Source organism: Caretta caretta, chromosome 9 (genome assembly GCF_965140235.1).
Source record: "Caretta caretta isolate rCarCar2 chromosome 9, rCarCar1.hap1, whole genome shotgun sequence".
Taxonomy (NCBI): Eukaryota; Metazoa; Chordata; order Testudines; family Cheloniidae; genus Caretta; species Caretta caretta.
In genome coordinates this window covers 35,114,751-35,138,521 of record NC_134214.1, presented here as the reverse complement: position 1 = coordinate 35,138,521, position 23,771 = coordinate 35,114,751, and the positions used below count along the sequence as shown (strand labels likewise).

The 23,771-nt window shown below is 41.2% G+C and overlaps 1 protein-coding gene across 2 annotated transcripts in view; it reads right to left on the bottom strand.

The window, feature by feature from the left end:
* Positions 1-5,669: 5,669 nt before the first annotated feature.
* COL4A4 (collagen type IV alpha 4 chain) overlaps positions 5,670-23,771 on the bottom strand; it is a 131,805-nt gene continuing 113,703 nt past the window's right edge. For both annotated transcript variants that reach the window (XM_048864169.2, XM_048864170.2), the window contains 6 exons: positions 19,299-19,397; positions 16,360-16,494; positions 12,728-12,844; positions 10,225-10,413; positions 7,984-8,270; positions 5,670-6,632 (listed from right to left, as the gene is read on the bottom strand). In XM_048864169.2, the coding sequence (XP_048720126.2) occupies positions 6,369-6,632; positions 7,984-8,270; positions 10,225-10,413; positions 12,728-12,844; positions 16,360-16,494; positions 19,299-19,397 (1,091 nt within the window). In that variant the 3' untranslated portion in view covers positions 5,670-6,368. The remainder of the gene's footprint in view (positions 6,633-7,983; positions 8,271-10,224; positions 10,414-12,727; positions 12,845-16,359; positions 16,495-19,298; positions 19,398-23,771) is intronic.

Genomic DNA, 23,771 nt, shown 5'->3' with positions numbered 1-23,771 from the left:
ACTGAAAAATAGGCTTTTTGCTAGATCAAAAAAAAATTACAAAAATTAAGCATCAAGATAGCTCTCTTGAGGTTCAGCTTAAAAGTTACAAGCAAAACAAAAGCGCCTGGGCTTAGCACAGAGGAGTCCACAAGTCAACAGAAAATAAAAGAAATAACCCTAATCTCATCTTCCTAGGCCTTCCCTGACTTACTCACGTATCTGGGGTTTCAGATAAGCAATCTCTAGGTATGATCTGATGGGATTTCATACATGGCTTGAAGCTTCTTACATCATAGTTCAGCCCGGTTCCTGCTCTGCATCTCCTCTCTCCAGATAACAACAGAAAAACAGACAAAGGGAAAGTTTTTTTCCCCAATTTTAAAAAGTTCTAGTCCTCCCATTGGCTCTTTTGGTCAGGTGCTCACTCCCTTCTTTTTATCTATGGGCTTTTTTTAACCCTTTTCAGGTAAAGCAAGTAGAGAACAGCTACCAAGAGGGATTTTATAGCTAACTGGCTGGCTGGGTGTCCACAACAGGAAGCTCCCACCGCCTCCTTCATTTATCACAAGGTGTCTACACCCCTGCACCTCTAATTGGAGATTTTAGGTAATGGTGTCCGTTTGGTTGGCACATGCACTCTCCCTCCCTTGTGCTCTGCCTCGAGGCTACCTAGCATTGCACGGGCAAACCGTACTCAGTTCCTTCTCAACCCCCCCTTGGCCTGAGATAGAGTGAGTAGCAGTCTGGATTACTTACTTACTTTCTAGTTGATAGTGTTTTGTTTATAGCTTCTTACACAGTTTCTGTTTCCTTTTGTAGAATTTCGTAGCGCTTCCATTTTTCTTTTCAAAAAAAGTTTTTTTCTGCCTTTTCATAGAATTGTAGGACTGGAAGGGACCTCGAAGTCTTCTAATCCAGTTTCCTGCACTCAGGGCAGGACTAAATATTATCTAAACCAGCGGTTCTCAAATTCCATTGCACCGCGACCCCCTTCTGACAACGAAAATTATTACATGATCCCGGATGGGAGGGGTGTCAAAGCCTGAGCCCCACCACCCTGAGTGGTGGCCAAAGTTGAAGCACAAGAGCTTCAGCCCTAGGCAGGGGGGCTTTAATCTGAGCCCTGCCAACCAGGGCTGAAGCACCTGGGCTTTGGCCCTGGGTGGTGGAGCTTGGACTTCAGCTTTGGCTCCAGACAGTGGGGCTCAGGCTTCGACCCCGGTCCCCAGCAAGCCTAAATGCTAGCCCTGGCAACCCCATTAAAACAGGGTTGTGACCCACCTTCAGGTCCCAACTCACAATTTGAGAATCACTGATCTAAACCTTCTGTGACAGGTATTTGTCTAACCTATTCTTAAAAATCTCCAATGACGGAAATTCTACAACCTCCCTAGACAATTTATTCCAGTGCTTAACCACCCTGAAAGTTCAGAAGTTTTTCCTAATGTCCAACCTAAATTGCCCTTGCTGCTATTTAAGCCCATTGCTTCTTGTCCTATCCTTGGAGGTTAAAGACAACAATTTTTCTCCCTCCTCCTTGTAACAACCTTTTATGTACTTGAAAATTGTTATCTTGTCCCCCTCAGTCTTCTCTTCTCCAGACTAAACAAACCAAATTTTTTTCAATCTTCCCTCACAGGACAAGTTTTCTAGACCTTTCATCATTTTTGCTGCTCTTCTCTGGACTTTCTCCAATATGTCCACATCTTTCCTGAAATCTGGTGCCCAGAACTGGACACAGCACTCCAGTGGAGGCCTAATTAGCATGGGAACAGAGCAGAATTCCTTTGTGTCTTGCTTACAACACTCCCGCTAATACATCCCAGAATCATGTTTGCTTTTTTTGCAATAGTGTTTCCGTGTTGACTCATATTTAGCTTATGATCCACTATAACCCCCAGATCCCTTTCCGCAGTACTTCCTAGGCAGTCATTTCCCAATTTGTCTGCGTGCAGCTGATTATTCCTTCATAAGTGGAGTACTTTGGTCTGTTTAATGAGATGGATTCTATTTTGGCTTCTGCATCATCAACAGAAATGGTAACTAAATTTCATTGACAGGATCTTTATTACTAGTTATTCAAGAGACAGTAAGGAAACATTGATTTTCAGATGTGAGGTTGAGTGTGCAGTTTTGGTGGTTAGAAAAATTGTTTTAACTTGTACACAGAACAGATTTGCTGACCAGTAACCAGTCCTTGAAGGCCATAATGCCACCTATACAGACAAGCGCCATTTGCTTTTCAGAGTGTAACAAAGCTCTGTCTTTACAACATTTTGTGACGTGTATACCATGCGCTATCAAGGCTATGCAATACCTTAGTTGAAAAACTAGACTGTGACCTGCCTTTCATTTGTATGCGAGTCTTGTCACGTCACAAAAAGTTGCATTCATGTCTCATTTTAGGTCAGCAAGTTCCTTTCAGCTATATTCTGTTATACATGAGGTTTGGAACCAATGAAAAGGATCAAGTTAAAATTCACATGTTTATAGTACACACATTTCCTTAGTTCTGTCAGTAATGTTAGAGAATTAAATCTGAAGGGATTTTGAAACTCATTTCTTTTTCTTTATCCTGTTTACATTTTGACTTGACTCAGCATTTGACAAAGAAAACAGAGTTGTCCATTTCACTTTGTGGCCTTAATATTTCTCAGTGTCTGTTAAATAAAATATTTCAAATGTACAATGGTAACTTTTATACTAACTTGGATTGCTTATAAAATGAAAGTTAATGTCCACGGTGTATCTGCACAAGTGAAAGCAATACAGGTGCTGATTTCACAAGTGCACAGTTCCTGGATTGCAGCGGGCTAAACCGTTTGGAAAATCTGGCCACACGTATAGCATCTGGCTGAGTGTATGCCATACATGTCTCCATAGACCAGACAAAGATCTCAAATTTACATAATGTTACTGAGGATGGAATTTGAGTATCTCAGATTTTTTGCTAATTTCTGAATTAGCTCAAATGTGTCAAATAACATTTAAGCAGAGAGTTCTCTGTTGAATGTATGCCTGAAGATGCCCATGTATTTTTTTCTGTTCCAGCTAACACATGGTTCATGCTGCTCTTAATGAGCCAAATTCAGTGCTGATGTAAACAGTGAAACAACACTTTTATATAAATGGAAGAAATTCCATCAAAACCGCTTTGGGATTTAGCTCAATAAATTCAGTGTGCAGGAGTCCTGACATATTACAGTAGTGACTGTCTCAGAGTAAACATTGTGATGTAGATTTCCTCAGCTCCATGCAGAATTTTATTACTCTCTCCCCGTTGGGAATTTTAACCATCTCCACTATCCTAAATGAAAACAAATCTGCCTTCCACAATGCAAAACTGCAAAAGGCTGTAAGGTTAGCTGTGTAATATATGAATGATTTTAGTAAGCAACATAAAAAAGACAAAATCCCGCACAAGATCCATTGCATAGTAATGCAACTTTGTTTTAATAATCCTCACAATCTGTGCCCTGTTCAGTAAATAATTTATCCAGAATCAAAAGCACTGCTCTGAGAGCCATATCAGTAGAAGCTATCTCAATCTTTTTGTTGGGGTACTAGGAGGTTTCCATCTGTTCTATTTCTTATCCACAGTTGTGAACTTCTGGTATACACTGCACATGGAAAAATATTCTAAAGACTGTTGAAATTACTGATCAGTATACAGAACAGTTGTTCTTTGGTCTGCTGTCTTAAACTGGAAAGTCAAGATCTTAATACAGTTTTCTTTCATTAGCAATTAGTTAGAAAATCCTGTCAGTTCCTAGCATTTGAGTTCCCATTTTACTGTTGCTGGAATGAAATGAATTTTCAGGGTGTCTACGTGAAGAAACATGAACGGAGATTGATGATGTTAACACTTTGTTGAAGTGAATGACTTTTTCCTTTGGGGAATACAAAGCATTATTGTTGTGGCTAAGAATGTGCAGTTTCCATCACAGTATTTTTAGAGGTATTGGTCAAAGAGTTTACAATCTAAGCATATGACGGGACAACCGGTGCACGACAGAGGAGGTGTTATGCACATAAGGGAAAGTGTCATTATTTGCAAGAACATGGGGTGGGATTTTCCAAAACACCTAAGGGAATTAGGTGAGCAATTCCCATGGAAGATGCATGGAAGTTGACAGCTAACTTCTTAAATGGCTTTTGAAAATCACACCCAGGATCTTTTTTTCACATCTAGGATGTGCTTTCCACTGTTTAAGTGGTATGTGTTCATGGTGTGTGAACCTCTGTGTGTCTTCATCATGGACCAAATCCTGAGGACCCTGACATGCTCAGCACCTTGCAGCATCAAGCTCTCAGCTGTTACTCATTCAAACTCCCTTGGACTGGGTACCTGCGACCTATGTCTGTGTAAGGTAGGATGGGGTTAAAGTCCTTCACTGGGCAAAATGGTGGAAACTCTCTCTCAAGAATGGCCTGGAAAAAAAAAAGTGGTCAGCTGTGGATTGTTCAACTGTTGGGAGGTGGAATTGATAGCTGTGCCTGCTAAGCAGAGAAAGTCATAAAAGGGGAGCAAATGTTCCCAGAAATGGAGGGGGGAAGAGAAGCAGTTCTCTTCATAACCCAGGAAACACCCAGATCCTGTCTGGAAAAGAGGAGGGATAAGATGACACCCAGACATGGTAATCAAATGCAGTACAGGTTTGGGTTTGGCTGAAGGGTATGCAGTTGGATGAGGCAGACAGAAATTGCCCTGCAATTGTTTTCTGGGACTGAAAGGAACTGCTCTTGACTGTTTTGTTTTCCTTTGACGGAGATTGAGCCAATACTTTGCCCTCCCTTTCGGAGCCTAATTTAGAGGCCATGAGCTCAACTCCCAGGGTGGCTGGTTACACTGCTATTGGCTTTAAAGTGATATATCTTTGTAATTAGTCTGTTTGAAAATCCTCTGAATCAAAGTCTGTTTCTCAGTGCTGTGAATTTTACCACAGAAGTAGATTCTAACCTCATTTAAGTGGTGTATAGAGTAGAACTGGGCAGAAAAAGGTAGCTCTGTTTCACAGAGGATTTTGATATTTTGAAATTTGGTTTCATTCCAGTTAGGATCACCCAACATTTCAAAATTCTCCATGAAATGAAATGGAGCCCGGGCTCCAGTGCAAAGTCTCTTGACATTTTACCCTGGAGCCACAAATCCTGGTAGCGCGAGTTGTTGCAGAGCCAGATGGACAAGTTGGCAGGAAACCAGGCAGGCTTCCTTGGCAGGCAGGGTTCTATTGGAACACTGTCGATCTCAAATAGTCTCCAAGAAATGTTTCCATTTTGGCAAATTCTGACAAAACCAGCTCCAATATAGATCCTTTGTGGGCTCTTTGCGCCGGAATGGATTTTCCCTCTATTGTGAACAAGTTTTTCAGTAGTTTTAGTGCTATTCAAACAGGCATTTACTATAATGGACATTTCTATTCTTTTACAGCTAGGTAAAAGACTTGTGGGTTTTCAACTTGTTGAAAATGTGGCTAGTGTTTTAGCTTGCCATTTTTTAAATAATTTTCAACAGTATAAAGTAATCTTTAAAGATCTGTTACTACAGGCCCCTGTGGTGGAGGTTTCACTTTTCTTTTTAAATAGAATTGACAACCGTTTGTTGTCTTCAGCTATATGGATTACGGCTTTACATTTTCATTTAAATATGCTGAGAAATGAATTGCAAAGAAAATATAAGCAGCATCTTATGCCTTCATTATCTGGTTTATTTTCTTGCGTAACAATCAACCGTTAGCTTATTTTGACAAGTTTTTGCTTTTCATTGCTTATGAAATTTCATTAGCAAATTAATTTTGCAGTCTGTAACTAGTAAAATGGTCATTGATCTCTTTGTTTTTACTATGTGCTAGCATAAGTTTGCAACAAAATCACATTCCCCCCCCACACACCAAAAAAATAGAATGTATGAGTGTAAATTCAACCAAATATATAAGAAATTGTTTGGACACAACTACGTTTATACATCTCAGAGAGAGATGCACATAGAATCAACAGGAAACCTGCTATTGTGAGCGCTCATTTTAAAGTTTCCTAAGGTTTCCAGTTCAACTTGATTATACCTTCAGTGTAAGACCAAACTGTACTTGTCACCTGTGTACTAGGGTGGTGAACGCAATGTAATAGAACTTACTGTTGCTGTTTCTTTGGTCGGTCACTTACACTAGGTTTCACTATTCATATGCTTGTGTATGTGTGCATATAACTATAATACACCGTTTGTATCTTTCAGTACTATACAGGCAGCCAACTTTTACACAGATGGAATAGAGCTGTGCACAACTTCAACTGAAATCGGACAGTGAGCACCATTTAAATCTTTAGCACAATTTGCTTCTTCCCCTGGCAAGACCCTCAGCATAACCCCTCAGATTTGTTTTCCTTTTTTACCCATGCTTCATGCAGACCTGACATCTGCTAATTTTTTTGCGCTGTTCATGCCCGTCTTTAAGGGTTTCTGACAGAGACGCAGAGACAAACTGCAATTCTGGCCTGACGATTGTTAACCAGAAGCTATATTCATTAGCAAAAAATTGACATGTTCCCCGCTGACCCTGGCATTCGATGAATGGTGCTGATCTAAAGTCTTCAAGGCAACTTCCAGTTGACATAAGAGACTGTCCGCCTCCCTGATCTCCAGACCCAGTGTGCTGAAAAAAATAATGAAAAAATTAAATAACTGCATGTGAAAAACAGGAAAGAGATTTTTTTATTGCTTTTATTTGGTTCTGGGACTTTTTGCAGCAAGGCAAATGTTCCTAGATGTGTGAATCTGCAAAGGCATAATACTTGGAAAACTCAAGTTACAATAAACTTCCTTTCATGGCAGGAAGAATCAGTTCTAGTCATTCTAGGACTGGCTTATCTCAAAAGTCCAGACCAGCCTTGCAGGTCAGCACCAGGTACATCTCATACTGGAGGGAAGCTGTAGTTTAGATGGGCTCAGGATTTTTTAACAATAGTATTATCTAAACTTGCTCAAATGACATGATTAAATGACATGATTTAAAAGCCCAAGTCTTGTCTACCCCAGGTTTTCTTGAAACAGTAATTCCTTATGGGTGTTTCCCCTAACTATACACAGGCGGAAGCTACACTGTAGAAAAGATTCCACTGGTCCAAACCCTGCCTCCTTGCCCTCATGGTTCAAAACTGCTCAGTTCCCAAGGTGTCAAAAACCTAGGGATGCTAACTGTCAGAGTGGTTAAGCACTGGAATAAATTGACTAGGGAGGATGTGGAATCTCCACAACTGGAGATTTTTAAGAGCAGGTTAGACAAACACCTATTAGGGATGGTCTAGATAATACTTAGTCCTGCCATGAGTGCAGGGGACTAGACTAGATGACCTCTTGAGATCCCTTCCAGTTCTGTGATTCTATGAAGTGTCCAAAGGCTACAAAGAGAAGGGGGGGAAATTGCCCTAATGATGATTTATACTCTGGGCCTAGGACATTGGGACATATACTGCTCTGTTATGCTCCAGTGTAAAATGGAGTAATTCCATTGAAGTAAGTGATATTATCCAACTTTTATATTCCTGTAAATGAAAGAAGCAGCAGGTCCATTGTTTCTTATTTGTCTGTAAAGTGCTATGCACATTTATGATTTTGCATAAATAATGAAGTCAGCAAAAGATTATGGTTTCCAGAACCACAATGATTACAGCTATAATACAAATATTACAGATCTGTGACTTTTACAGATTTTTTTTCAACTGTTCCCACTGCTTTTCCTTCCAAACAATGAGGGTCCCAAGTGAAAAATGAAAGTTAAGTGCAAACAGGTGATGCTTTCCATTTCTCACAGGAAAATACTGAAATTATGATTAAGATTTTTATGATTATTTTTCGGCCAGCTCTATTATTAAATGTGTGTGTGTATACAATATAAGCTACATAATCCAAGAGGCTATCATTCCCAATCTTGATGATTGCTAAGGAAAAGCACATAAAAGTTTTATAATAGAAACTTGAATATAACCAAGTAGCTTCAGTCTTACCATTAAAAAAGAATAGCCTATCCAAAGACTTCTCCAGTTCAATGGGCATGGGGGAATGGACTGATCTTGGCTATGGACTGCTACAGCTTGGGCTGAAGCCTCACATACAGCACATCTGCTAATGTAGGGTTGTATTTCATCTTCAGAGAGAGGCATCATTGGTAAAGGAGCAGCAGCTGACAGCCAGTAGGACTTATCATTTCGACTGGCATAGTTACAAACTTGGTGGATGTTGCAGAAGACAAACGGCATGGTGTTGAATACAGGAAGACAGGATCCTGCCAGGCCTAAAACAATTACATATCCTGAAAATCGAGCACCTGTACATAGTCACCCAACAAACAGACCATCTATTTCAAGGAAGTGGAAACATCAGGAGAAATTAGTACAAGGCTGTTGGAATCTACAAGTCTCCCACACGCAAAGAATCATGCAATGCTTTGCAAATTTTTCCTATTTTTTTTTTCAATGAATAGCACTGTAAATTCCACTCTCATGACCAACCTCTGTGCTAAAGTCATTGTCATAATATAAAGTTTGTTTCTAGACAGTTTGAAAATAATATTCTAGCTTACTTTGTTGCAAGCCTGGCCAACTTTAAAATGTCAGAAATCTTCATTGAATTATCAGCTAGTCTGCTAAGCTGGTGTTCAGCAGAGTGGTTATGCAAATAAGTTTCTTCTTGCAAATCAGTTTGCTCCTACCAGTACATTTAGTGGAGAGTCAATTAAATGGGACGCATATTTGGCATCATGGGAAGCAACTGTGAAAACAAATACTTTGGGTGACATCACTAAAAAAAATTAGGCAAGAGGAGGAGGGTTAGGAGGGAGATTGGCAATTCATACACAACTCCTTATCAGCAATAGAAACGTAAATGACAACTTGTGATCAGTTAATTTTGTGAAGTCTGACAGGCCACTGCTACTAACTCAATAAGATTAAACCTCAATAACAAGTTTATTGCCTCCCAGCAAAGATTTCACAAGGATTTATCATTGTAGTAGAGGGATCAGACCATCTGAAAGGGTGCAGTCCTGCAACATTCTGAGCATTACCATCAAGGAGACTTCAGTGGGAATTAAAAAGTACTCTGCACTTGGGATGGGTTCTCCTGCCAACACTGGATCCCAAAAGTGTTGTACCTGTAATGGTCTATTACATAAAGAAGAATTGTAAAAATGACTACAGGTACGTATCCTAAAGGTGAATCCTGTACAGAATAAGCTGATTATTATTTTATAACACCCAAAAGCGTGCTATGTGCTTCCTGGACAAACACAAGCCATGATCACCGCCTTGAACAGCACTCTTTATTCCCTGATCCTGCAATAGGATTTGCTAATGCGGGTGGGTATAAGGGTCTGGGCTAGCAGATCCTATTGCAGTATGGGGGCATAAATAAAGAAAAGACTTGAAAAGAAGACAAGTCAGAGGTAGGGAGTAAGGGATACTGGGATTTTATATTAGTTGACTTTTAAAGATTTTTATGACTGTTTTGTAGATCTTTCTGTTACCTTGTGTAAAAATTAAACTATTTCAAAACAAAAAAGATGCAAGACAAGAAGAGGCCAAACTTGGCTGTTAAACAAGAGTCATTGCTTAAAAACATCTTTGCATGCCAAGTTTATTAACCCTCGAGCCTTTTCTCCGCAAAAGGAAAAAGACGACGACTCCGCCTCTTACAGAATACGTAAGATGATGGTCCCAGGAACTGCCCTCAATAGCTGCAGATGCTCGGAATTTCTAAACATACAGGCACTTATTTGGGGTCTATCTTTAGTTAATTTTGTTTGAAATGTCGGTACAAGTGACCCAAGGCACATAAAAGAGCCTTTTCAGAGCTCGCATTAGAATTCAGGGGAATTTTGGCTCCATCAGGTGCTCAGAAGATTAGACATGCTGACATACATGGGATTTATGATGCTGGGCTACTACCTATGTTTTGAAAAAGTCATTTTAATCTATTTTGTAACAAGTAACAGGATGCTATAATAGCAACATTTTCTAGAGTCGTTTAAGAAACAGTCCAATATTATAAGAAATACGCAGACGTTAGGATCGGTATTTTGAGTATCATACGATCACTTCCTATATAAACTGAGTCAACTATTGCATAATAAAGCTTAATACAATATGCTGCAATACACTCATCATTTGTTGTATATGAGCAGTACACATCTGGCACAGAACATTTTGGATGAGAGATAAAGAATGTCCCTTTTTTACTGCAGTATTTACCAAGATCTTGATCATGAGCTTTCTCCTGTCCTTCCAGATATAGCAGACTATATCCTGTCCACAATCTTGGCATTCCCTCAGGACAAAATGGTTCTTTATCTGACTGACTGTGAAGAATGAGCAGGAACCCACTAGCAGCTCTCGTTTCAGGCGCTGGTGGTCCTGGGATTCCGGCTTGGCCAGGTGGACCTTAGGGAGAAGAGGTAAAACAAAGATGATTGCTTGAACATTTAAATAGTTCAGCCAAGACAGGCGTTGCTTTAGTTTTTCAGAATGAATTTTAATGCTCGGTCAAAGGTTCCAGATTGAATGCAATTCACACTGACGTACTCTTCTTATCCAGGTATTGTCAAAGGCAGTATAAGTACAGAGTGGTTCATCTCAACCACTGATTTGGAGCATAGTTTTTTCACACGCCCACTGAACCCTTTGAACTGAGAAGATCAGCAGTGCCAATTGTGCCTCTGATTTTATCAACATGGATCCATGTCCACTAAGAAATGGACTGAGGCCAGCTCATAACTTCACATACATGCTGATCACTATGAGGACTTTCTGGTCTGGCCTGGATTTGAACAAGTACGAACAGGCATCATGTCTGTGACCAGCAACAGGCATCAGTAAGACCAGTTTGTTAACAAAAGTCATATCGGAGATGTAGTTTTAATTACCAGCAGAAAATTACCATCTAGGCCCCAACTCAAGAAAGCACCCCTATTCAGGTATGGTTGCTTATCTTTAAAGTCAATGGAACTTAAACACAGGCTTACTGTAATGGATTTAACTTAGGGCTGTTGATTAATTGCAGTTCACTCATGTGATTACCTCAAAAAAATTAATCGCGATTAATCGCAGTTTTAATCACACTGTTAAACAATAGCATAGCAATTGAAATGTATTCAATATTTTGGATGTTTTTCTACATTTTCATATATATTTTATTCTGTATTATAATTGAAATCAAAGTGTATTTTTATTTGCACTGTAAAAATGATAAGAAATAGTATTTTTCAAAACACCTCCTACAAGTACTGTAGTGAAATCTTTGTCTTGAAAGTGCAACTTACAAATGAGATTTTTTCTGTTACATAACTGCACTCAAAAACAAAACAATGTAAAACTTTAGAGCCTACAAATCTACTCAGTCCTACTTCTTGTTCAGCCAATCGCTAAGACAAAATAGTTCGTTTATATTTACAGGAGATAGTGCTACCCTCTTCTTATTGACAACGTCACCAGAAAGTGAGAACAGGCATTTGCATGGCAATTTTTTACCTGACATTGCAAGGTATTTACGTGCCAGATATGCTAAACATCCATATGCCCCTTCACGCCTCAGCCACCATTCCAGAGGACATGCTTCCATGCTGATGACGCTCATTAAAAAAATGTGTTAATTAAATTTGTGCTGAACTCCTTGGGGGAGAATTGTAGGTCCCCTGCTTTGTTTTACCCACATTCTGCCATATATTTCATGTTATAGCCGTCTCGGATGACGACCCAGCACATGTTGTTCATTTTAAGAACACTTTCACTGCAGACTTCACAAAACTTAAAGAAGGTACCAATGTGAGATTTCTAAAGATAGCTACAGCACTCATCCCAAGGTTTAAAAATCTGAAGTGCCTTCCAAAATCTGAGAGGGACGAGGTGTGAAACATGCTTTCGTAAGTCTTAAAAGAGCAACAATCCGATGCAGAAACTACAGAACCCAAACCACTAAAAAAGAAAATCAACCTTTTGCTGGTGGCATATGACTCAGATAATGAAAATGAACATGTGTCGGTCTGCACTCCTTTGGACTGTTATTGAGGAGAACCCGTCATCAGCATGGACGCATGTTCCTTGGAATGGTGGTCGAAGCGTGAAGGGACATATGAATCGTTAGTACAACTGACACATATTTATCTTGCGATGCCAGCTACAACAGTGCCATGAAAATGCCTGTTCTCCCTGTCAGGTTACATTGTAAACAAGAAGCGGGCATCATCATCTCCTGCAAATGTAAACAAACTTCTTTGTCTGAGCGACTGACTGAACAAGAAGTAGGACTGAGTGGACTAGCAGGCTCTAAAATTTTACATGGCTTTATTTTTGAATGCAGGCTTTTAGTATGTAATTCTACATTTGTAAGTTCAACTTTCATGATAAAGGGATTGCACTACAGTACTTGTATACGGTGAATTGAAAAATACTATTTCTTTTGTTTTTTTACAGTGCAAATACTTGTAATCAAAAATAAACATAAAGTGAGCACTGTAGACTTTGTATTCTGTGTTGTAATTGAAATCAATATGCCTGAAAATATAGAAAACATCCAAAATATTTAAATAAATGGTATTCTATTATTAACAGTGATTAATTGCGATTAATTTTTTTAATCGCTTGACAGCCCTAATTGAACTACATGCTTAGATGCTTTCCTGAATTAGAGCCATGTTTTGTATTAGTCTATCATCAGTGTCAACCTGACACGTTTGCAGCAGAAAGTGATCATTCTTACCTTCTGGACCAGTGTATCCTCGTTCTCCTATGACACCTTGGTCACCTGAGGGTCCTGGTGGACCAGGTGAGCCATCTTGACCTGGCAAGCCAAACAACCCTTCTTCACCTTTACTTCCTAGACAAAAATGAAGGATGCATTTTATCTTCATATGGCTACATATAAAGGTAAATACAGTCCAAACACATAGTGTACAAGGAGCCATTTAATAGTACTGTGCACAAGGGCCTGCTTTACAATGCTGTATCTAGTCCTGCCCCAGATATTCTTAAAATACTAAAAAAATGACACGTACAGAGTAAATAAGTATTACAGAACTTGGTTTGGGGGAGGGGGGACGCGATATAAGAGTTGTGCTCTTTCCCTGTGACCGTAGGATTAGATGCAGTGGTGTGATGATATTGCTATCACCAATTGAACTTCATGTCCCTATTCCAGAATGTGCCTGCCTCTGGATTTCAAAGTTTACAATCCTGCAGAGCACTGCAAAAAATTCTGTAATAAAAATTGAAACCAGGGGAAGCCTGTACCAAGATGTCTATTTCCACTTGACTAATTATTTGAACAGTCCCTCAGAACAAGCTCACTGCTTTCGTGACCTGAAGCTGCTATTAGATTCTGCACTCTTCTCCATAACTGGGTGACAGATTGTGCTAGGTACAATCAGGTAAGTGGTACCACTTTTATCAAAACTATCTTTAGTTCTTACATCACTAATTTCACAACAGGTCTTGGTCTTTCAGGCCCCCATTCAGCAAAGCATTTAAGCATGTACTCGAGTCTCTTTAGGGCAAGGTAAGCATGTGCTTGAATGTTTTGCTAAACAGCGATGGACTTTGCTGAATTGGGCTTAATTGTTTGTTCTGTGGAGAAGAAGGCACCATAAGCCTGTGATATCTCTCAAAGAATGCATCCTCTTTTTCTCAGATGTGCAACAAATGCCATATTATTGTGAATGCACTGTTGATTAGTAGATGGTGCCAATGGGTGCTTGATAATTTGATTGCAAAGGCAGCAGACAGTGTGGGATATGTTTACTAGACATTTTTAAGCGGATGATTTTCTGAGTTTGATACAGTTCCACGTGTCATATGTTGTGGTGTTTGGCAGCCCCTTTGAGCGAGAGAGAGAGAATTTCAAGATGAACATGTTTCCTTAGAGATAGGGTCAATTCTCATAAGTGAAATTTGTGTGCTTAATTCTTTGCACGTTTGCATTAGGTGTTTACCCTTTGGAAAATGATTTTTTAATACTGAGACAAACTTTAAAAGTTCACGACATTTTACTTTTTATTATGTTTGAGAGAATCTAAAAGTCACAAGAGAATTTAACATGGGGGTTCTCAAACTGGGAGTCGTGACCCCTCAGGGGGTCGCAAGGTTATTACATGAGGGGTCGCGAGCTGTCAGCCTCCACCCCATATCTTGCTTTGCCTCCATCATTTATAATAGTGTAAATATAAAAATGTTTTTAAATTATAAAGGGGGGGCACACTCATAAGCTTGCTGTGTGAAAACTTTCACACAGCAAGCTTATGAGTGCGACCCCCCCCTTATAAAGTTTGAGAATCACTGATTTAACAGCTTTTCAATACCTGTTGCCTAATTTTTACCCAAAGTTCAAGTATTGGGTAGTTTTTGTAATAAATATTATCCCTCAGTAAAATTTCTAGTTTTCTTATCTGCCTGCATAACCTTCTCAGCAAGGATAAGGTTGGTTCCTATTGTGTCAGTAAAAGCAAAAGCATAATTAAATTTTCTCCTAACATACCAGCATGAGTATGCATCACTGTACCACCTGGTTTTACAGAAACTGTTTAAAGATTTATATAATGAAAACACTGTGCCCTGATTCCAAAGACGCCTCTTAGTTGTCTAATGAATTAATGCACTGTAGTAAACTAAGCAGTGCAGTAAAAAGTATTTTACTCAATTATATCAAAGATCAACCTGAGTATCTTCCTCTGAAGATATGAAGATATCCAGTAATATCACCATGAAAAATATAAGCATGAGCTTTCGTGAGCTACAGCTCACTTCATTGGATGCATACCGTGTGTTTCCACGGTATGCATCTGATGAAGTGAGCTGTAGCTCACGAAAGCTCATGCTCCAATAAATTGGTTAGTCTCTAAGGTGCCACAAGTACTCCTTTTCTTTTTGCGAATACAGACTAACACGGCTGTTACTCTGAAACATGAAAAATATGAATTCCTTAGGTGATAACTGACTGAGAGTGTCGGATGTATCCCATTATCTAGAGCTAATTAAGACACAACCTCCACATTTCTATCAAGTCGTCAACTGGAATCATCACTAGCTGTTTTTACCTCATAATCTTTTATCTACCAGAAAAAAATCACTGAATGTCAACCTCTTACATGCTCCCTTTTAAATTCTTTCTCTGGCTATTTTTCTTCTACTGTAACCATTGCATATACATTGCCAAGTTCCAGGAGACACAAAACACTGTAGTATGAATCCAACTAATTTTATGGTCCTTTCAGGCCTCTTAGTAATTATTAATTGTTAATTATTATTGTTAAATTTAATTTTTCCAAGTAAATTTTTCCCAAGCCCAGTAACTTTGGTGTTTGGTTTGTTTTTAGTTTGTAAAAAGGAGGAACGCTATTGATCAGCTTGGCATCCCCATTGCACAACGCCCTGTACTCCTGGATTCAAATAGTACAATGCACTTCGGCAGCCAAATCTCTCAGTCACTCTGCATGCCCATCTGCATGAAGTATCTCAGTATTAAACAGTATGTTTCCAGAAACCACTGGTGTGGTGTGCTGCTTTATTTTTTTAATGCAAGATCTGAATAGTGGAAAGAGGTTGTAAAGTCTGATTCCTTAATTTAGAGAGAGAGAGAGAGAGAGAGAGAGCGAGCGCGCACGCCCAGTAACTAAATCCTCTACTCTGAGCATACTCTTACGAGTTAAATTAGTTCATCATTATTTTCAGTTTAGACCCCAATCATTGCTGGCATCAAATGGGAAGGAGTTCCAGGAGTATACACGACATAGCATAGTGCCCCAGTGTAGTATGTTCTAAGATCAGCGAAGCTTTCATGTTTCTTATTCCATTTTCTCTCTCCCAGTCTTATTTCCAAACCTCCAATACCACAAAGCTTATCACACAGATGTTTATTTGTTACCGACTCCATTCTGCCACCCTTTCACAGGCTGCTTTCAGTGAATTTACTTGCAGCATAAGAAGGCACTCTTCAGCATGACCAGGAGTTTGTTGTGAAATTAGATTTTATAGTAATACTGAATTTCAATAAGTCATAAAACCTAAAACTGTAGGGATTTTTTTTTGCTTTCATTTTACTGACCAAGAATGACATTTATTTGTTAAAATTCCAAATAAACCTCTCACTGTCTTATTGATGAGCCTAGCCATTGTGCCATATTAGCACAAGAAATTAGCACATTTCTAATGTGCTAATTTCTAAAGAAGAGGAGAAAAATGCCTAAAACACCTTGGGGAAAATATTAAACACCCCTCCCTCCTCTTCCTACCTCTGTACACTCCACACAGCTTTGCATGATGGGTGCAGAGAACACACTTCTCAAAGCCTTAAATGTTCTGTTTGTCTTAAATTACCAAGTATTTAAATCCAGGCTTTACCTGGGGGTCCAGGGTAACCTATTGGCCCTGGAAATCCTACAGACCCTTCAGCTCCTCTTTGTCCTATTACTCCACGAGGACCTGGTGTCTTGGGACATGGGGAGTGTTCTGTTTTTCCTGGTTCACCAGGGTCACCTGGAATTATGCAATAAAATTAAAACAACACCAACTGGAACAAAAATCTGTGGGAGATCAACATTCCCCTTTTAATTGCTTTTGAGATTAGAGTGCATTTCTGGGGCTGTGTTCCCAAAACGTTAATCAATGAGATACATAGGTTTAACTTTAGTTTCAGACTGTCTAGACTAGAATTTAAAGGTGTATTGTTAGCATGTGTTAGCTAATACGTTTTAAAAGTCTAGTTTAGACAAGGGACATCGCCCTTAATGTGTGCTAAACTGGCTGAGTTGAAGCTTGGGTGGAACATAGGCTTTAACTCAATCAATTGAGCACATGTTAAAGTATATACTGCCTTGTCTATGGTCTGAAGGCAGCTGAGAAAGTCTCCACATGCAGCATGGGCGTAAGGGAGTAGGGGTTCCATCCGACATTACTCACTCACTTTAGATGAAAGCCACCAGAGTATGGCTACAGTTTATGTATTGTTTGTTGCTTAGTGGTGTTCACCATTTGCAGTCTGTAATAAGTACATTTGTCTAGAAGACTTATTGGATTAGTTCAAAGTCAGTGGAGTCGATGTCTACGTCCACTGATCTGATAGCAGGACTGGGGCCTTGTCTAGTTGGCTTCATTTAGAAAGCCTACTATGACCGCAGATAAAATGAAATGCAATAGATGTGACACATCCCTTAAGAGAAAACACTCATATTTTACATACTTGCATACAGAATTCTATGTACACATATTTGACACTTTATTGTGGGGCTCCTCGGCATAGTACACAATTACTCTGCCCATAAACACAACCCAGCTATGTTAAAATTGATTATAATCACCCTGTTATTATGATATCTGTCATTCTTAGCTTCCAGCTATGGCTCTACTATCCAGGGAGCGTGGAATGTACAGAAAGAAACCCAGACATGCACAACAAATATTTGGTTAATAAGGCATTCTCCAGCTTACCTCTGCAACCTGAAGGATTCATCAAATGGAAAGCAGACCATGCCAGCCATTGCCAAGCAGGATGGAAACAAGTTTCAGGCATGTAAATTAGAACAAGGAATGGAATGAGAACTGAAATAGTTTGTATGAACTGACATTCAGTTCATACTGAATATAAATAATTCAGTATAATAAATATACAGTTCATACCGATATAAATAATAATGGCAAAATATAAAGTACATGTCTTAGAATACTGCCTGCAAACAGTTTTCACAAGAACAAAAAGGAATCCAAAAACAATGTAATACATGGTATTGTTAAATGGTGAGGTGCTTTGTGTGATGTGCAAACTCTTCTAGATGGCCAGTTCACACAGTGCCAAATCCCGAGGTCCTTGCTCAGGGCTAAGTCCTTTCACTAGGAACCACAGGTGGAGAGGCCTCTCTCTGTGAGGAATTCCTCACAACTATATGTAAGCATGTAAGTCTATCATGTATTTACGTACCCCAGAGATGCCCCTCCACTGTGATTTTGTACAAAAAGGTGCTGCATATATGATTGAAATAGGAGCAGGGACTGAACATGCCTCCAGGACCCTTGTTTGGTGAACTGATCTCTGAGTTCCATACAGCTATATCAGGGAGATAAAATAGTTACTTGTGGCTCCCCACAGCTGCTACAGAAAAGCCAGAAGTGCAGGGTTGGTGTAACACAGGCAAGGCTGAGGCTGCTCTCTCTCTCAGATCCCCTAAATCAGTTTATCCCCTCTTCATAAACCTAAGCTGAGTGAATGATTTTCAGGGAATTCTGTGATTGGAATCTCAGTTTTCTCCTGCCCTTCTGGCCGCCTCCTGTAATAGAGGGTGATCTGGTCTCAGCTTTTCTATACACTTACTCAGTCTTTATTTAATCAAACTCTTACTTGGGGTATGAAATAACAGCTGAGTTAAAAACTAAGTAAGGATCTAAGGATTTGGCCCACAATACTTTGTATTCATCCCTTATTCCCTCAGGGGTAGAAATTAGTACAGCACTCAGCAAAGAAATCATCACATATGATTAGATGAAATGACTATATTCTAAACTACTTTTCAGATTTGCATAATTATAAAACATCTGTTCTTTATCGCGAAGAAAGGTTTTTTAATTGGTAAATAAAATATTACATTTTCCAATCTTGAGAAACTCCTTTATCGATTTGAATATATTAATTCTTCCCAGAGCCTCTTATTTTGATGCAACAGGCAAAGGTAAGACTTCTTACTGTGTCCTGAAATTCTTGATACTGTGGTATGTAGTATTCTGGATATTAAGATATTGTGCTTAATGAATGTTACTTGAGAAAGATAATGTAGAAAAGGAAAAGTGGGTGATGAAATACGCAGTATGAACTTTGCCTCTCTTACAGCAAAAAGCATCTGTTCACACATGGTACATCTTTGCAAGAACCCTCACATGGCATGCTCATGCTCTCTGGTCTTGCAAACTATTGCAAGTATCAGAAGAAAATGATCATTTATTAAATTGTTTCAGTGACTCAGAAATGTTCTATGCAACTGAAAGCTGCAACTACCATTTTAAACCAGCCTTGCACAACTCAGGAACATTTACCAGACCAGGCACATACTTCATCAATGAAGACCGATTACAATAATAATAATAAAAGAATTATATCTAATTTACTCAACAATATTTCCTTATCCCAAGTTAGTGGATGCTAGAATTTTGTCAGGTTGCTATAAACTCTTTTCATGCAAGTGAACACTATAGAAAAGTATTCTGTACGGATATTAAGATCAAAGCTTCTCAAGGCTGAGTGGCCAGCACGCATGACGCTGCATGGCAGAGAACCATGTGCTGTTCAAAAGTACCTTCAGGACCTCGAGGGCCAGGTTGTCCTTGAAAACCTCGATCCCCAGATGGCCCAACAGGGCCAGGGGGACCCTGGGGGCCAGGGCTTCCCGTCGGACCTAAAAAAAAAAAAAAGTGAGTTTTTGTCACTAGTACTTAAACTGAGCAGTTAAATCTGGTGACCCTCTGTGATGCTGATAGCACGGAACACAACAGCAGTGAGGTCAAGCATCAGGTTCCTGACTAGTTACTGTTCTGTGCAAAATAGCTGGGGGCCAGATTTTGCTCTCCCACAGGAAAACCCCTCATGGAGTTTCCTATGACGACTCATGCATGGGGAGGGCTGGGTATATATACTGTTCCTGTCCAAAGCAGAAGCATCAGGCCCTGCAACACTCATGAACCTGCCTGGAGGCACAGAGCCTTCCATATTGAAGATATATGCCTCTGCATTTGTTCCATGGAACCCTGCAGCTTTTACAGCTCCCTGGCATTATGATTCTACTGGAGCAGTGATGGGCAACCTGCGGCCCATCAGGGTAATCTGAATACGGGTTGCGAGACATTTTGCTGATGTTGACTGTCCGCAGGCATGGCCCCCCCGCAGCTCCCTGTGGCTGCGGTTCACCTTCCCGGCCAATGGGAGCTGCAGGAAGTGGCGGCTAGTGCATCCCTGCGGGCTGCTGTTTCCCTCAGCTCCCACCGGACAGGAGCAGTTGCCCACCACTGTACTGGAGTCAGCTGCCAGGGTTTCCCCATCTGTGGCAGACCCCAAAACCTCCTTTAGAGGAGCAGGGGGGTCCCACAGGAAACATCAATAAATCAGATTTCATTAGATTTCCAGTGGAATCCCCACAGTTGGTTGGGGAAGAGGAGGTTACTCACCTTGTGCAGTAACTGACGTTCAAGCGGAGTGTCCCTGTGGGTGCTCCACTTCAGGTCAAGGTGCGTCCCAGCACCTTTGATCGGAGATTTCTACAGCAGTAGCCCTATAGGCTGCGCACGCGCTGTGCCTGACTCTCAAGCTGTCAGTGTTTGAACAGCGCGTGCAGAGCCCGGGCTCCTCAGTTCCTTCTCTACAACGGAGTGCGTTACGAATTCCGAAGTACAGGGGAGGAGGGCGGGTAGTGGAGCACCCACAGGGACACTCATCTCAAAGAACGTCAGTTACTGCACAAGGTGAGTAACCTCCTCCTCTTCGAGAGAGATGTCCCTGTGGGTGCTTCACCTCAGGTGACTGAAAAGCAGTATCCCTTAGGATGTTTAGGACTTTGGATGAGGCAAGAAGGCTGTTGACAAGACAGCTCTACCCAATCTGGTGTCAGATGCTGCAGTGTGGATGACAGCGTAGTGATTGGCGAAGGTAAGGTTCAATGCCCAGGCAGCTGCCTTGCATATGTCAGAGAGTGGGACATTACGGAGAAAGGCCATGGAGGTGGAGACAGTTCTGGTAGAGTGTGTCCTACTTGATGTAGGAGGTTGTATTTGCCTGAGTTGGTAACAAAGGTGTATGCAGTCAGCAATCCATTGGGAAAGTCTCTGTGTAGAGACAGCATTTCCCTGTGAGCGCAGAGTAGAGACAAAAAGTCTGGGTGTTTTCTAAACGGTTTTGTCCTATCCAGGTAAAAGGATAATGCTCTGCGAACATCAAGAGTGTGCATTGCTGTTTCAAAGGCGTTAGCGTGAGGTTTTCGGGAAAATGTTGGGAGGTGTATAGGTTCATTGAGGTGAAAGGAAGAGTGTATCTTAGGTAAGAACTTTGGATGCGTGCGGAGTGTGACCTTATTGTGTCCCCTGCTTATGGTATACAGAGGGTCCACCATAAGCGCCCCCATTTCACCTACTCGTCTGGCAGACGTGATTGCTATGAGGAAGGCGGTCTTCATGGACAGATGGAGAAGGGAGCAGGTAGCCACTGGTTCAAAGGATTTATCCATCAGGGCTTTGACGACTAGGGTAAATCCCAAGGTGCAGCAGGCGGTTTCACGTCTGGGTATAGTGTCTGGATACCCTTCAGGAACCTTTTGGTGATTGGATGGGCAAAGACCGTTACGTTGTCAATCTTATGGTGGAAGGCTGTGATTGCCAACAAGGTGGAGCTTGAGTGAGCTCGTAGAGAGGCCAGATGTTTTAAGGTGTAAAAGGTAATCAAGTATCAATAGAAGTGAAGCAGAAACTGGAGAGGTCTGCTTGTCAGAGCACCAAGATGTGAAGCGTTACCATTTATGCAGGTAGGCAGTGCGGTATGTTGTGTGTTCTGCTGTGTAACAAGACAGTGCATACTGGGTCCGAACACGTTAACTCCACATTAGAGAACCATTGATCAGCCAGGTCCTCAGGTAGAGATGTTGTACGTCGGGGTGAAATAGTTGTCCCCTGCGTTGTGATAGGAGGTTGCTTAGTGGGGGAAGGGGAATAGGTGGCTTGACCTACATGAGGAGGAGGAAGGGGTACCAATGTTGTCTGGGCCACGCTGAAGCTGTGAGAATGATGTTGGCACTGTCTGTTCATATCTTCTGAATTACTCAATGCAATAGAAGGTATTGGTGGGAACGTATATATGAGGGTTTTGGACCAAGGGAGCGTCTCCCCGTGAATGTTTCCCCAGGCCTGCTCTGAAGCAGAAAGTTGGGCATTTTTTGTTTGTTGCTGTGACAAATAAATCCAGTTGGGGATAACCCCAGGTGCGGAAAATGTTGGAAAGAATGGTGTCGTTGAGTTCTCACTTCTGCTGTATGGGGAATGATAGGCTGAGTTTGTCTGCGGTAGTATTCTGAGAACATGGCAGGTATGATGCGAAGATATGGATACCGTGTTGAAGGCACGAGTTCCAAATTTTTACTGCCTCTCTGCAGAGGGAGTGGGACCGGGCTCCCCCCTGTCTGTTGACATAAAACGTGCACGCAATGTTGTCGGTCATGATTTGAATTCGGTGGTTTTGGATGATAAGGAAATGGAGGCAAGCATTATGTACAGCTTGGAGTTCTGGTCAATTTATGTGGAGCTTGGTTTCTGAAGTGGCCCAGAGACCCTGAGCGGTGAGGTGGCCAATGTGTGCGCCCCATCCCATGAGGGATGCATCTGTGGTGATGGTAACTGAAGGGAGATCTTGTCAGAAGGGAATCCCGGTGCAGAGGTTGATGGGAGAAGTCCACCAGAGAAGTGAGTCCTTGACATTCTGGGACATAGTTAATAACCTGTTTAGCCTGCGCTTGTTTGTATACCGTGGCTAGCCAACCCTGAAGGCATCGCATGTGCAGGCGAGCATTTGCAACCACAAATGTGCAAGCGGCCATATGTCCTAAGAACTGTAGGGAGTCTCGGACTGTAGTCTGCGGGCTGACACGTATCTGAGTGATCAGGATGCCCATTGTGTGGAATCTGTCCTGGGGAAGACATGCAAGACCAGTCATGGAATTGAGGTGGGTGCCAATAAAGTATTTTTTGGGTAGATTGTAAGGCAGATTTGTTTTTGTTTATTTGCAGGCCCAAGATGCGGAAGCAGTGAAGGGTTGCAATAGTGGCGTGGATCGCTTCTGACTGAGTGGGAGACTTGAGGAGACAATCGTCCAGGTAAGGAAATATGAGGATTCTTTTTTTTCCTAAGATGTGCTATGACAACTGCAAGCACCTTGGAGAAGACATGTGGTGTGATGGAGAGGCCAAACGGGAGGACTCTGTATTGGTAGTGTTGTGCTCCCACAGCAAACCTGAGGAAGCGTTGATGGACAGGGTGGATAGAGACAGGGAAATATGCGTCTTGGAGGTCGAGGGTTTAAAACCAATCTCCTTGCTCCAGCGTCAGAATTATCATTGGGAGAGTAACCATGCAGAATTTCTGTTTCTTGGCTGACTTGTTCAGATGTCGAAGATTGAGGATAGAGCACCAACCGCCATTTTTCTTTTCTGTCAAGAAGTAGTGGGAGTAAAACCCTCTCCTCTGTGTTGAGGTGGTACCTCCTCTATTGCTCTGAGATGTATGAGGAGATGCATCTCCTGACGGAGCAATTGTTTGTGAGAGCGGTCCCTGAAGAGAGGGTGGGGGGGAGGTAAGGAGAGGAAGGGGATGGTATAACCCAATCTGATAATTTCCAGGACCCATTTGTCCGTAGTCATAGTTTCCCAGTTGGCCTGGAACGGATGCAAACAGTGTCCAAAAAAATGGTTGGTGGGAGTTGGCGCTGGAGGGGGTGCAAGATTTTCTATACCCTTGACCAAGACTTCAAATTTGCTTATGTGTGTTGGGAGGGTGGGTCGTCATTGTTTGGGGAGAGCAACGTTGTTGGTTCCTTGGCCTATGTCGTCGTTGTCATGTGTCATATGGTCTGAAAGGTGGATGTTGCGCAAAGGTATGGTAACGCTGCCGTTGGTATGGCTGATATCTGTATTGCCTCTTCTTTGGGGCAGGTGTTTGGATGCCTGAGGATCGAAGTGTGGCATGGGAGTCTTTCATGGAGTGAAGGACCTCATTGGTTATAGAGGCGAAGAGCTTG